The sequence below is a fragment of the Scomber japonicus genome, chromosome 19 (genome assembly GCF_027409825.1).
Source record: "Scomber japonicus isolate fScoJap1 chromosome 19, fScoJap1.pri, whole genome shotgun sequence".
In the NCBI taxonomy this organism is placed as follows: Eukaryota; Metazoa; Chordata; class Actinopteri; order Scombriformes; family Scombridae; genus Scomber; species Scomber japonicus.
Genome location: NC_070596.1, coordinates 14,851,152 through 14,866,971, shown reverse-complemented (window position 1 = coordinate 14,866,971; position 15,820 = coordinate 14,851,152). Strand labels below are relative to the sequence as shown.

The following is a 15,820-nucleotide window of genomic DNA, read 5'->3' as shown; positions in this document are numbered from 1 at the left end:
GTCAGTGTGCCAGGCTCAAATTAGCTTGTGGAGAGCATTTTCTCTCTGATGACTATTAAATGGCCAAACTCAAAAACAGATGCACCACAGAGCTCACCAAAAATGAACTTCAAATATTTGTTGACTGTGACTTGTCATGTAAGGACTTTTCTCTGGCTGTTCAAAAGGACAAATAACTGCTTGAATCAATCAAGAGCAACAAAAAATGTCCATGGAAGAAGTAGACTTGCTGAGTCATGCCCCTTTGTAGGGGGATGTGGAGGTCAAAATTATGATTTTTTTGATGACTTATTTTGAGGTTTAATGATAATGATACATACATAATGATAGAGTTTTAGTAAAGTTATAGACTGCCTTACATACTTACACTGACACAACATCATACCCACACTGCCATGGCACACCACCTTTTGTCCCTTATTTGGTAGTGAGGAAAGAGGCAACAGTAACTGATGACATCAGTATGATGTCAGCCTGGTTCTTCTCAGACTCGACAAAGCTCCTCCAGAGCTACAGAGGACTTTTTTTTTTAAAGGCTGAGTACCATGAATAGTAAACTGATCTTGATATCTAAAATTGGTGGGGTGCTCCTTTCGTGAATAACTTTTATAGAGTAAATAAAAGTTTTGATCGTTCAACTAATTGCTTCATCAGCTAATGGTTTCAGCACTAGTCAAGGGTTAGTTCAGTTTAGTTAAAATTAGTTTATGAAAGCAATAACATAGCCTGTTAAAAATCAATGATCAATTTATTTAACATTAATGGGCTAAAATAGGAATGCTCACTCACTTTCACTTGTTGTGAACTTTCAATAGGACCTCTGAAATATCTGAACATTCAACATTTTAACTCTCAACAAATAGTTTTAGAAATTTCCCAGCAAACAATTTTCAATTCCAGAAATGTTGCTGCATATGTTAGCGGATTTGGGAATGTTTGACTATTTTAAGCAAATGTTCACTTACAATTATTGAGGAAAGTTTTCTTAATGAATGTAGAACATTCATTTTTGGCTGGGTTCTCTAGGTTCTCTAAAGGTTTCTCAAAATAACCTTCTAAGGAATGTTACCCAGAACTTTCACAAAAATGACCATTAGAGAACATTCTCCAGAGGTTTAAAAAAACAAACTTCAGGGAGTGTTCCCTTGAATTTTTTCTAAAGGTTGCATTAAAATAATCACAAATGAACGTTCTCTAGAGATTTCACAAAAAATAACCTTTGGGGAACCCTCCTCAGATGTTTCACCAAAAAAAAAAGGTGAATGGAACGTTCCCCAGAGTTTGTTGAAAGGTTTGACCAAAATAATCTTCAGGGAACGTTCTCCAAAGGTTTCACAAAAATATCCTTCAGGGAACTGTCTTAGATCATTGTAGGAACAAAAGGTTGCATGAATTCAGCCTTCAGTTATTTTATCTTCAGGTTACCTGTTGCTGGGCTCTTTGTTGCACAGCAGTAACATCACCCATAAAATCCCTTCAGTGTTGAGGACTTGCCGTGTCCTCCGCTCCGCTGGAGGGAACCAGAGAGACTTTGTGCATCTGGTTTGAATCCAGTGATTTTTATCTGGCTGCCAGACAAACTGGAGTAAACCACCAGCAGTGTGAGTGAGTGAGTGAGTGTGTATGTGTGTGTGCGTGCGTGCGTGTGTGAGTGTTGTAGGATCAGTTATTGCTGCAGGAAAAAAAAAACCAAACACTTCGTTATTCAAGTCAAAATGCATCCAGTCAGAGTGTCGATCCCGTCGTTTCGCTCAGAAAACAACTCGATCGAGAGAGGATACACGGTAAGCTGCTCAGTGACCACCTATGTCTGTCTGTGCGTGTTTGTCGTCTCTGCTGCTGTCATCAGTTTTTCATGTTATCTGTCTGTCCTGCAAATGAAACCATCGTCCGCCCAACACGTCAAGCCTCGTTAAAGTGTCGCAGTTAATTTAAAAAATCAAGGTGCGTGTTTGGTCACCGACTGTCTAGAGATCAACCCTGAATTCACCTTGATATTACACACTGGAAACATCTCAGCCTCCTAGTGTATCACAAAGGGCATTTAAGCAAATACTGTGTGAATTTAACGTCGTATATGATGTGTCTAATGAAAGAGCCACTCTGCATAGAAAAACAACCCACCCAGCCCACCAGATCAGCTGTCTGATACAAATAAAGACTGACTTAAATAAAGCTTCATGGCATCATGGCATGGGAGGGGGGCGCAGTTTAGGTTTACACTTTCATTACAAGTTGGGAGATTAGAGAGGCTTATTTAAAAGCGAAATTGTCAACATTTAAGCAATAGAAGATGAGATATTCTGGCTTTTAGTCCCTAACCCCCTGAATCCTACATTTCCCATAATGCATTTGGAATGTTATTTTTGTTAGGCTGTCTTTTAAGTTTGTAATGTTGTCTTTGTTGCAATATCTCAACTCAGGGTATCTTCTCATATTGAGTGCTGACTGGGCCACAGTTAACCCTTGTGGGATTTTATTATTATTATTAATATTTTTAAAAAGGTGAAAATGCCCAGTATTTTCTTTTTGTCTGATCAACAATCCAAATATATTCAGTTTACTGTCATTCATGACACAGAGAAGCTTCAAATCATCACATTTAAACAACTGCAACCAGACAATGTTCAGCATTTTTGATAAAAAAGAAAAACAGAAAAAAACATGACCAGAAATAATTGCTGGTTAATTTTCTTTCAATTGGCTAATGCATTAAGAGGTGAAATGTTCTGGATTTCACACAAAAAAAAGTATAATGAAACATTTTTTCTTTTTCCTTGAGTTGTCCAAACCCATGGGTTCTACTGCTTTAGACAACAGTGTGTTTCCTACTTGGTGGCAAAGAAGGTTCATTCTTTTTTTCCAAAATGACAACGCCCCAGGGCACCAAGCCCGGTCTGTAAAAACTTGTTTCCTGAATTTGGTGTAGAAGAACTTGAATGGCCTACGGTCTGACCTCAACCTCACCCGACACATTTCAGATGAATTAAACCCTGACAGCTGACCTGGCCTCATCATCACCCAACATTTTACATTGTTTTTTCGTCTTCAGTTAGTCTCTTGCTGGGTGTTATCTCATTGTCTAGTCTTGAGTTGATAATAACTTTTACTTGCTGGTTCGTGGCTGAGCTGATAGTACGCTTTTGTGATGCCAATTCAGAATTACAATACAGGGCTGCCATCATTTAAGCGTGAATTTCCCCTTTCACATAACACTGGCAAGAACAGCTACACACATGCAGTAAATCTGCCACTTTTAGGGAAGAGTGCAGCTGAGCGAGGGAAGTAGATCAGAGTGTTTTGGGATGTTAACAGTAATTCTGACAGATCAAGTTGTTTTTGTACCACAGCAGCCAGATGTTTCCTCTTGGTAAGTAGCTGACATAGACAGTAACTGACAGTCAGCTGGTCCATCACTCACATAATGTCCAGCACAGAATCGTTAAACTGTGTGCGCTGGGAGGGGTCATTTTTGAGATTGTGGTGATATATCATGATTCCTTCAACTGTTGCTCAATAAGTTGTGCTCACTTGTTTTCTTTCTTCCAGGTCTTTAAAATTGATGTGCTGATGAATGGCAGACAACATGCTCTTGAGAAACGCTACAGCGAATTCCACGCTTTGCATAAAATGGTGAGATTAAGTGGATCACCAACTTTTATGATCATCCTTTGGTATTGTTAGAAAAGTTCTCCTTTATCATGAGTTAAAGTGAGTGAACCCTTGAAACCTGTAAAACATTCACATTTAAACCATTTGATACTTTTTCTTACAGACATTTGAGTTTTAATTGCCGTGAAACTGGATCAATCAATGTATTATTTTCATGTCACGATTAAATTCTTTAATTTGTGCCATTCTAACACATTAAGTAACTGTAAGATGACACCTCAGCTCGATGGGCCTTGATTTCATCCTTGATGTCTGACATTTTATAGGCTAAGCAAGATGAACTGATAAAGAAAGAAGTCATCAGTTGTAGCTGTAACTGCATCGGTGGAGCGACGTGCCATTATTATGCAGCATTCAGAGACGTACTGCTGTGCACAGGAAATCACAGCAGAAAGTTAACCGTCAATGAGCTTCGTGTTGGTTTACCACGTTAACCAGAAACAGTTTGGGGTTTTAGCTGCAAATATGTTCCTATTCCTCCTTTTAAGTAATTTCTGCAAAATGTAGACTAAATGATGGCACCTGTCAGTAGTATGTGTGGGGTTTCTTTTCAAATGAAACTTCAGTATCTGTACAAGCAGACTTAAAACCACCAGAACAGATGTTTGAAAGGTACCAAGGTTAACACATGCTGTATTGTTATTTATCTGCCACAGACATATTTTATTTTATTTTATTTTTTTAAACTGTGCCTTTTCATACAAACAAAGTAACAAGATTATGCAAAGCCTACAAACCCTAACATATACACACATGGACCTCTACAGAGTAAAATAACAGTAACAATGTAAAGTAATAAAGTTAAAAAAAGAGAGAGAGAGAGAGAGAGAGTTCATATATAAACAGGATCAAAATAAATGGACCAGTGTCCTTTCCTGACCTCTAGTGTTGTTTGTAGTTGTTCATTATTTTTAATATGCCTCAATGTAGATTTCACATATCCACCATTACGCAAGGGACATTACCTCATTTGATTCGTAATTGTGTGTTATAGTCTTCATCAATACAGTTTTTGAGATCAGTCAGTGTGTATTATAACATCTCTCCACAAAGAATGAGGGAGTAAAAATAAATGAATATAAAAAGGAGAAGGGGAGCGGAGTGATGGACTTCCTGGATGTTCTGCTCTCTATTTCCACATTATAATAATTTATTATTATTATTTTTTAAATACAGAAAATAAAAAACAGAAATGTTACTAAGTCCAAGGCACCATCTTAACTCTTGACAGATGATTTAAAGAAATGCATATAGTCAATAAAGGGTTGCCATATTCTGTACAATTTCTCTTCCATATACATATTTTAATGATATTAAATTTATATTTCAAAACCCCTCCAGCTAAAGAAGAGCATAAAGCCACCTGAGATCCCTTCGAAACATGTAAGAAACTGGGTTCCCAAAGTCCTGGAGCAGAGGAGGCAAGGTCTGGAGCTCTATCTGCAGGTACTCTCACACACCTGCACTCCACCCACAGACACTGTCTGATCCAAGCTAACAACCAAAACATTTCTTAACCTATGAGAAGTCAGCATCATGCTACAGTGTTTTTCTGCTTTTACCAAATACAAATTTGTCTCAAAATAAACATATATAAGTTTCAGGGCAGATGCAGAGAGGGAAAATCCAAACAGTCCAGTAAAATGAAGGTCACGCAGGGCTCTGTAACATTGTACCGCTACTTCAAGCACACATTGCAATTTGCTTTTGTTTTTTCTCTTTTGTGAGACTATAATTATGGAAAATGAAGTTCTTCCAAAGATATTCCTGGATTTCCTGAATATCCGCCATTTTCCTTCAGTGCCAAAAACAGAAAGCTGTGGGTGAGTTGAATCTTCAGGCTTTCTATAAAATAAAAGTCTTTAGAAAGGCGGGTAGAGGCTACTGGAAGGCTGTGTTAACCTTTTTGTTTTTCTCCTTTTTAAGCTCATTTGACACAGAATCAGAGGAATCAAGGTGGGATGTTTAGTTTCTTGTGAATATTTTAAACACTGTTGAATAAAACACATGTCAGATTCTCCTTTTGCACTTTTGCACTTTAACCAGTTCAAATGTGAGTCACTTGTTTGCTCTGCACTTGAACTTCACCCTACATATCAGTGACACCACCTACTTCTCATCATTGTGTTCATTTGTATGTAGGATGAAGCCGCCCACAAACCTTTTAACTTCTGCTTTTTTTTATTTTCCCTTTGACTCTTTTCAGTAAACTTTCACATCAGCCAGTCTTGCTCTTTCTGAGAGACCCCTACTTGCTGCCATCTGCACACGGTGAGGCCACACTACACATCACAAACACACAAATGTAGTATCAAAGTATTTATAAGTCCACTGTAATATTACTATGGAAATATATTCTGCAAAAAGTTCTTCTTTGCTCATTTTATCTCTTGTCTTCATTATTTGCAGACCCATTTTCAAATGTTGTGATTGAAGGTGTGGTACATGGAGTTTTCTACCCAGATCTTCAGCCAAGGTAGAGCGACAGAGCTGAAGCTGAAGCTGAGGGACTGTCACTACAGATGGATGCTTCATATTTCACACAATGTTAGATGTGCTTCAGGAAGGACATGTTAAAATACACTGAACCTCATTTTCATTTCCCAAAAGCACAGAACAAAAGTCCATTACAGAAAAAAAAGGAAGCCTACTCACTCAGCAATATCACTTATACCAGTTTTCCATTGTCACCCAGTGCACATTACCATCAGTTGTTATTAATGCACCATATTGACCCATATTAATTTGCTTAATTATCCTAACAAAAACGCTTGAGTGAACAATATTTTGAGGCATTAGAAAAATCATTAAGATGCCATAATCAAGATTATTTTCAGAAATTATAGAGTTGAATACTTTATAAATGATCTCATCATATACTTTCCTTGTTTCTTAGGAAAGTAATCAGTAAAACAAACATTCAGGATCAACTGAAAATAGAAACATGATGTTGATCAAAGAGGGGAGAAGTGGTTTTTGAAAGAGTTCAATTTTTAGTTGAGGACACTCCAGTTCTGAGGAGCCAGAAAACAAATGTGGATGTCTGCTGGATAGGAGGTTAGTTTGCCAGAGACAGAGGAATGTTTTTGGCTTGCTGGGACAAAAAGCTGGAGCAGCAAACAGGGAGGTGCCACCACTCCCTTTGTGTCACCAGCACTGTGGGTTTTGAACCATCTGCAGGGAGCCAGCTGAGGGATGTGGCAGGACAACGTGGATACATTTTGAGAGAGTGAAGATTTGCATACCGGTGGAGGTGACAGCTATGTGCTGAATGTTTGGGTGGAAATGAGATGTTGAGTTTCTATAAATAGGTTGTGGCAGTGATGTGGACCGCATTTATCAAACACTGTGGTGTTGACAACAGTGCTAGTGAGCTCTGTGTGGAGCGTCTATATGAGCAGCTTAGTTTTGTTCAGTGATTAACTGGAAATTTTGGGCAAAAAGCCAATTTGAAATGTAACTACAACAGACAAAAATATGTGGCACAACTTGTGAGTGCAGAAAGACATGTTTAGCTTGAGGTGGGTGTCATCACAGTCACAAAACTGATGTTGACCAAGCAATTAAAAGAGACTTACTGTAGAGTGTGCTCCATTTCTTATTTATGGGTTAGGGTAACCCATAAATAACTTGCTTTATTGACCTCCCTCTAAACTTCCTCTTCATGTATGACATGAATAAGAGATGCAATGATGAGTCTTTAAAAAAAGCCTGTTGGAACTATTTAAAAGGTTTGACCTGCACATGACACACAACCTCTCTCCTACCTAAGAAAATCAGGACCACATTTGTATCTGAGCAGATAAAATGTTAACTCGAGAGGGAAAACACTGTATTAATCATGAAATGAAAGCAGAAATTCCTTGTATTACTGTTAAAACAAGCTTGTACCCTTCTACAATTCAGTATTGTCTTTGATCTCACACCATTTACTCCACACACAGGCTTGGTAGGTGAAGGTCCAAGTAGATTTTTGCAATTAGATTTCATTTTGTGCATGAAAATAATCCTTTGATTTTGTGTGGGAGCAGGAAAAACTCTTCAGATAACACTCCTTTAGGGCCAGTACCTAACACTAATTCTAGTGATATTACATTTCATGATGAATTTAGACTCAATATATTTATGTAGAAGGCCAGTTTTTCAGTTGTGGTGATTAAGGGAATAGTCACCCATCATGTAAAGGGGTGCAAAGTGTGTTTAGTTTTACAGAGCACTTGTAAAATAAGGTGATGTAGAAGACTTACAAATACTGTGCAATATGAAAAAACTAAACAAAACTGTCTTTATGTTCCTTGTAAATGGATGTCTGTGAAACTACAAAGCTCCCATTGTTGTGAAGACTCTGTGAAACACGATGTTGCATGTCACTTTTTGGACAGTACTTGATGACACAACTGTGATCTGACCTACATTTGGACTCACCATTAATGTGACTGGACCTCCACTACAGCACAGTATCAACTGCGTAATTTGTACAGTGTAAAGATGATTACTGAGCAACTAACCTCCACTAAACAGATCACAATTTTATGTTTAAACAAGGTAAATTATTTCCTAGAGATCCACCTTGTAGATTTATATGTATTTATACAGTGTAACATTGTACTGTTTGTGCTCTGATTATTTGAAGTGTCATTTATGTGCCATAATGTCAAGACTGGAATGTGACTGCAGCACTTCAGGATGGGGCAATGTGTATAAATACTGACACAAATAAAACTTAATATTTCCACAAACCGTAAGTTTTTTTTTTTTTATCAAGTTCATTAACATCACAAGCTCTTTATTATAAAAGTGACAAAATGTTCTTGATTGACAAGCTAGCAGTTGTTTTCTTTTTCTGTCAGTTTTTCTCACATTATAGGGCATAAAAGCACATAGTAGAAAACTCCTTAAACCCCTCCATAAACTGGATATTTGTAAAACTGCTTATACCCAGAACTACTGAGAATTCTATTCTGAGAATTTACAAATGGAAGGAAAAATTATTGACCAAACTGATCCTGTTCAGGTCATTACTGCAACAAACAGTCATTTTTCACCTTGTCTCATCAAACAAATGCCATTAAGATACGGGGCTTTGTTGTATAATGCAAATTTAAGTTCTTAACTTAAATTTTTTTATTTTTAATGGACTTTTATCTTGATATTGGTATTACCCAGCTGTAATTGCAATTATAAAATTCTCAAGCAAAATCGAACAAACTTGAAATGTAGTCATGCACAGTGAAGCAGTGCAATTGTTAACATACAGTATTCTGGTTTTGCTGCCAATATGACAAATGTGTCATTAGCATTAAATTCAAATTTTAAAAAAAAGCTATGAAAGCTAAAAAATACTGACCTTACATTTGGAAATAATCTGATATTCCAAACATTTCAGAAGCATAGAAGATTTAAAAAAATCATAAAATTTCTGTGTAGCAACAGTCCAGTAGTAACAACACTCACTCACACACTCACTCACTCGCTCGCTCACACACGTCTGGAATGTGTGATCCAGCACTTAAAGGCAATTTGACAGTAACTGTGTCTTTGGTCCCAAACAATAGCTTCAAAGTTCTCCGTGGCCAACTTCATCTTTGAGTCGCTCGTCCTGGTTGGCTTCCGCCTGAGGCTCTTTCATGTTGGCGAAGGCGACTTCCCGTGTCAGCTGTTCCAGCGGAGGCAGACCCACAGCCAGGTTCCGCATTGCAATGGCTGTCATCAAGAATCTTAAAGAAAAGAGGACGAGTTAATAAGATGTGGTGCATTCACAGTAGACGCATTGTGATATAATGCTATTGAAGATAACTATATTTAAAAATGAAAATTAATAATACAGATATGATAATACCATGTATATAATCAAGTGCTGATTCTTCCCATTCTCACTTTGTCTCTCTCCCTCAAGGCCCCACACCCATACATCTTGTGGATCTTTTGTTTATCAGTTCATCTGGTTGTCTTTTCACTTTCCATTAAGTGTAATTGTTCTTTTAGCATGCTGTTGTGCAGTTACAGACTCCCTCTCCATGTAACCACACTCATATTTTGAAAATAATTGCCAGAAAACAAACGATAAACAAAGTTAGATAAACACATATATTGTGATAATATTGTGAATTATTTTGTCCGTGATAACCGTGTGGGGAAGATATGATATCTTGACATCCCTAATTCACAGATTAATGTTGTTGGTGAAAGAACAAGATTGAGAGGACAACACTCACCCTCGCCGTATCGTGTAGTACTTTTTCACAGCAAAGCGGTCCAGTCGCTCCAGCATGCCTGCCTCCCTGCGTTTCTTCACCTCTTTCATGCGGCGCTGCCTCTTCAGGAACAGCCGCACAATGGGGTCAGTGGCATTGACCTCCGCCCCTTCATCATCTGCAGCCATAAGAGGCAGCAGCTCAGGAGGAAGAGGCTCAGTTTCTGTGGGATGAGAGTCCAATCAATCTGATTCTTTGTTTCGAGTTCTTGAACAAAACTTTCTTTGCCTTCAGCAAAATCTTTTTATGGTTATTTTATGTAGTTTAAATTGCCCTGAAACATGATTTTTTTTTCATACAATATTCTACTATGAAGTACAATAAACTTAAGTTGTACAGCACCTCTCCTACAGGTTAGTGCTAAGTGCTTATAGAGGACTGGCAAGCTGATAAGCCAGAACAAATGTATACAGTAAAAAGCTAATATACACAAAAATGTAATGATACCAATAAAATGAATTCAAATAAAGAACAAGATTTCACCTGTCCCATTGCGAACACGCTCCTGCAGCTCAGACAGTTTGGTGAAGTTCTGCAGTAGCCCTGCCTCTGTAGTGTTGACGTAGATGTACATATAGCAAGAAGGGTCTTCAGACACCGTGTACACTTTATGGTAAGCCCCAGCAGGTACCTACACACATGCACATTATGGTAAATGCTTTAATTTGTCCTGCTTAAACAGTTAATGGTGATAATAGTGTGTGTCTGTACCTGAATCTGCTCCCCAGGCTGCAGAGTGTGGTTCTTTTTCTCATCCACTACCTCAACTTTCACCTGACCCTGTAACACATGGATGCTGGTGTTGCCCAGATCTTCACTCACAAAGTTTTCTAAGTGGAGACCTGAAGGATAACATGCTTTCAGTTAGCATAAATGCAGACAAAGTAGCACCAAGGATTAAGAAGGGATGTCAAAACAACTAAATAAACACAACTAAACTAAATGACAGGACAAGATGAAGTGTGTAACCTGGGAAATCTGCGATAAAGACGATCTCCGTCTGATTGTCCAAACTGTTCTCAATCTCCTGGAACTTGGTCCTCCATGGCGAGAGGTCGACCAGAAGAGGCATCAGCCATGCATTTGGTCGAAATGGTGACCAATCAGCCTTCACAATGTCCACACGGGGATCAAAGATCCTTAGAGAAGAGCAACACTTTGACTCTTAGTTCATTATGTACAAGATTCACATTTTTATATAACAGAAAAAATATATTAATAGCGTTTTTTTCTCACATAAATGCCTCTCATACCTTTGCTGGAAACGTTCATTTATGGACACCCAGATGTCAAAGTAGATTTCAGGATCAGAGATATTATAGCGAGGCAGAAGCTGATTGAGGCATGTGGCGTACTGCTTCAGCATGTCTCCGTGGTCTTTCCACCGACGACTTTGAGTGAACACCTACAGTACATATACAATATAATAAGTACTTCACTAGTTTTGCTAAAATGCAAACATTAAAAGAGATATTTTCAATCAATTGGATAGTGATAACAGTGATAAGTAAAAAAGTATAAATGTGATAGCCTGCAGCCACTTCTGTCATTATTACTTATTTCAAATTTTGTAAATGTGACTCCTTTACACGTTGTCTATACTGCATTGATTCAGTGTTAAGGTAGTGAATAAATAATTAATAACAGAGTTAATTTAACACATTATCAATAACTTACCCCTGGATTCAGGTATCCAATTTCTCCTGTTTTTCCATCTTTGTAGGTGATCTTAACATGCTGATGGCTGCGGGAATGAACCATCATGTCCCACGAGTAGCCATACAAGCCATTGGTCCAGTTGTTGTAACCCTGGATGAAAACAACATATACACATTAGGATAATTCCATTGTTAATGATTTCTAACCATTTCACCAGTTTTTATTAAGTCAGTATATACACCAAGGCTTTAAATTCATAAATAGCTAAGAGAAAAATGCAGTGTGTTCATATCAGAGGCAGGATGATGAGATGACTTTTTCTGCACGGCTGCTTGCTCTCACTCTTCTGCTAACAACACAGGTCTGAGCTGCTGTTTGCTGTTGAACAGAGGCTATCTAATTGAGCAACTATCTGTATGGTGAGTCAAAGAGGGCTGATAAGACTTTTGTTGATAGCAAAGTACAACTTCTCTGTGTTGAAAAGCATCAGAAGAATGGACTCACTTTGCACTTTGATAAATGGTTCTTTGAACATGCAGCTATACAATCTAGGTTACGCTGACAAAACAAGAGAGACAGAGGTACCTTTGTGATGAAGTGGGAGTACGGCATGAAGAACTGCTCGATAATGTAGAGGATAGTAAAAATAGCTCCCAGCTTGTGCTTCAGTCTCAGTTTGGAAGGTTTGGCAACAGGCGGGCTCTCCTGGCGTTCAGTACCGGTGCCGTGGGTCTCAGCGTAAACACAGGAGGTGCTGGGCTGAGGGTTCGTTGACGTGAATGGCAAGACTGGCCTGAGGAATGCTGGGAAATAGGCGAAAAATCTTCTTGGCCAGTCAGGGTAGCAGAAGAGAGGACTGGTGGCCAGCATTGTGTAAGAAAACATCCCTGTGGATTATTAGCATCCTTTTTTAGATGAAGGTAAAATGACACCCAACAAATGAAAGGTTTCATTAAAAGTATTAATACAAACTGAAAAACTAAACAAGAAGATGTTTATAGTGAAGTGAGGCAACAGACTCACCGATGCTAAAGAGCTGGGAGTTCATACAGTGGAAGTACGAGACAAAGAAAATTCCATAAGGTCGCGTGGCATCAAAAAAGAGCAAGTATCCAGCGGTCAGATCCAGACAGAGACCGCCTCCATGCACCACCAGTAGGTTTACTAAGTCCACTGGAAGAATCACTCTGAAAAATAATGTGAGGTACACCAAGATTAGAGTGGGTGTAACAAAATACGACAGGTAGTGATGTTTTGGACCAAGCTGCTAACTGATACCTACTTGAAAGGATCAAAAAGCCAGTGGTGTGCCAAGTATGACATGGAATATCCCTCTACCCAATCAGCATCCAGCTTTTTAACTCCAGCAATGAAGTATACAATAAATATCTTTGAGGAACACGAAACATAGACATCGTTAGATTACCTGCATCTGAAAGATAATTCATTAGTTGAAAAAAAATGTCTGTTTGACTGAGAAAGTCCCTTATGCACAAACCTGTGTCCTCAACACAGTGTAATTCCACAGAGGCACATGAGCGTTTCTTTTAGCAGGTCTCCGCAATCCATCAACTGACCTACAAACAGACAAAAGGGCATAAATGTCTCCTATGCTCACATATACAGACAGATATGCACAAGCACCCACAGACAGACAAACATTATCTCACCAGTATCTGTTGCCATCCATGAGTATGAGCTGAAATCCAATGAGACCATAGAGGTAAGAGTGATTGTTCCAGGTCGTCTTGTCCAGAAAGAACATGTACCAGTATGTCGAAATAAACATGAGGCAGGACAGACGATAGAAACAGCCGAGCATGATGCCCAAGGAGCCTTCAATGAGAGACACACACATATACACACAAATCTCAGTTATGATGATATAACAGTTGTTGCTACTATGAATGTTTTTGTTTCACACATTAATGTCTGTTTACAAGTCTGCAGATTAAACCAGTGAACACTATTGTCAAAATGTAATAATGTATGTGATTGTATGTCAATAATCTTAATTGTATGTTGTATGTGACAAATATCATATAGATGGAGGACTAAAGTGCCATAATAAACAATATGATTAACAATGTTTTAAAAGATAGCTTTAGCTTCAGAATGTCAGTGATGTGAAAAGTCCACCCTAAAAATGAAGTAGTGTTGAAATTCCTCCCTGTTGTGGAATCAATGAAAAGATTTGCTGCCACACAAAACCAATCTTTCTGAGAAGCAGAAGTTGGCTCAATAATAAGAATAATAGTAGAATATAGATTACCCACATTGGTGAGTCCACTTTGTAAAGTACAATGATTTCTTCCTCAATCAGTATTGATTTACTTTGATTGTCACTGTGTTCTGCTGCTTGTTTGCTCTCTTACTTCAGCTATAATGTTTTTGCACTAGTTGTCAAAGTCTTTGTAAAATCTTGCATGAGTTATTTGGCTTGGAGGAGAAAGAGAACTGGAAAATTGCAGGTCTGGAGCATGCTCTTTCATCTTTGCCATAGACAGCCTCCCGACAGAGACTGCCTCCAATAAAAGGCTTCCGCTCAAAAAGAAGGGTGGGCGGGGGGTGAGGGGTTGCTCTTCTCAGAAAGTCAGTAAATACAGATGTACGAACCTTCCAACCTGTAATCTTTTGTACATCAGCTTCTAATATTACCACAAGAGCATGACCCACCGAGAAACATCACCACATACACCAGGTACATCCAATCCATCGGCAGGGGCTGCAAGAAATTGAAGAGGGGAAAGCGGCACACAGGGGCACCATCCAGGTACTTGTAGTCCAGGTGACTGAGGCCACGTTCCTGTGTGACGTCGATAGTCATCAGCAAACCTGCATGGAAAACACACAAAGTGACAAGAGACACACAAATTGTAAAAATAAATCAGAATCAGTAAATGGTAAATGGTAAAAGCAAATGGCAGCTTGAAGATCTCCTCCAGACATATACAACTTCAGACATTAGACATTAATGTGTCTGATAATATTCTACTCCTTATCCCTCATTTTTCCACAATCTATAAATGTGCAAATATATTTCAGAAGTTAAAACAAGATGTCTCCTTGTTCATTCTCAATCCATTCTCAGTGTCGGTGCACCAGAGGCCTCGGGTTTCACATCACACATATGTGAGCTGAATATTGAACCAGCATTGGTTTCCAGTTTAGTTATGATATCACAAATCTCGCTAATAGGCCCACCCCTTAAAATGGGATTATTAAGAAAATGTCTGTCTCCTGCAGATGAATGTGAAAACAGTTTTGTAGTGTCAAACTCTGCACATCCAACATCCAATTGCAGCAACAAGGAGAAAAAACACGTTTTTGAGTGGAAGGAGACTTTCATTTACCAAATAAAAAGCGGAAGATGCCCAGGGATGCAGGGTCAGTGGGGCGGTTCAGAAGGGCCACCAAACTATGCCAGGAAGTCAGGTCCTCCTTCTTGAACCCAAAGATCTGCTCCATCCTAGTTTTAATCTGTGGGTTGTCTTTTTTAGGAGCTGGAACCTTTTTTGCAGTTTGTTCCTCTCCATCGCTGCCCACAATAGCACCTAGAGGTTTAACACAGATACACAATTTACCGTTATGTTAATGAGCAAGGCATTTACTCATACAATATGAAAGTTTATGTGCTGTTATTGGACAACCTGGGGACCCCTACATGGATTTCAACAAACATGCAACAATAGTTTAAACAGCCAAACACAGCTTTGGTTTATACTTTTCTTTTATACAGTCTATGGGTTTAAATAAGAGATTAGCCGTGGTTAAATGCAGGTGTAACTGGTTATTTCATTGGCTAAACAACAACAACACATGCCTGCTAACAACAACCTCACCTGCAACCGCGTCTCTCGTCTCCATGCTAACACGTTCAAAATGCACCCGGGTTTAGGTTAGGGTTTAGGTCCCCTATGTCTGTTCCTCCGGGCCCAGGTGGAGATGTCCTGTCTGGTCACGTCACTGAAATGGCCAAATTTACGTGTCACGTCCCACACAGAGGAGTTGGACAGTATGGAGTGGGGGAGTTCTTTCCCCCCACCCGTATTCTGTAAAGACCCGCCCCTATTCTGTCTTTGATTGGCTGTAGCCGCAAAATTCTTAACCTAAACCAATCATCTCATTCCTCCTGCCTAAATGTAACCAATCGAACCAACGACGGTTACGAATACTAGCCAATTATAAGTAGAGTAGGGCGGGTCTTCATGGAATGCGGGTGGAGACGGGAGACA

The 15,820-nt window shown here is 38.9% G+C and overlaps 2 protein-coding genes across 2 annotated transcripts; one reads left to right on the top strand and one right to left on the bottom strand.

Moving 5' to 3' along the window:
* The first annotated feature begins 1,586 nt into the window (after positions 1–1,586).
* On the top strand, positions 1,587–8,405 carry snx24 (sorting nexin 24). Its single transcript, XM_053340606.1, has 7 exons — positions 1,587–1,784; positions 3,550–3,633; positions 5,014–5,118; positions 5,401–5,495; positions 5,599–5,628; positions 5,879–5,943; positions 6,082–8,405. Exons 1-7 carry the CDS (start codon positions 1,716–1,718, stop codon positions 6,150–6,152), a joined length of 519 nt encoding a protein of 172 aa, XP_053196581.1. The 5' UTR covers positions 1,587–1,715; the 3' UTR covers positions 6,153–8,405.
* A 32-nt stretch (positions 8,406–8,437) lies between these two features.
* On the bottom strand, positions 8,438–15,564 carry ggcx (gamma-glutamyl carboxylase). The gene is made up of 15 exons (XM_053340599.1): positions 15,428–15,564; positions 14,939–15,139; positions 14,262–14,420; positions 13,256–13,421; positions 13,084–13,162; positions 12,868–12,974; positions 12,609–12,772; positions 12,171–12,472; positions 11,604–11,735; positions 11,180–11,331; positions 10,896–11,065; positions 10,638–10,768; positions 10,410–10,557; positions 9,888–10,089; positions 8,438–9,389 (listed from the first exon to the last, which is right to left on the bottom strand). Exons 1-15 carry the CDS (start codon positions 15,450–15,452, stop codon positions 9,230–9,232), a joined length of 2,298 nt encoding a protein of 765 aa, XP_053196574.1. The 5' UTR covers positions 15,453–15,564; the 3' UTR covers positions 8,438–9,229.
* Between the last annotated feature and the right edge of the window lie 256 nt (positions 15,565–15,820).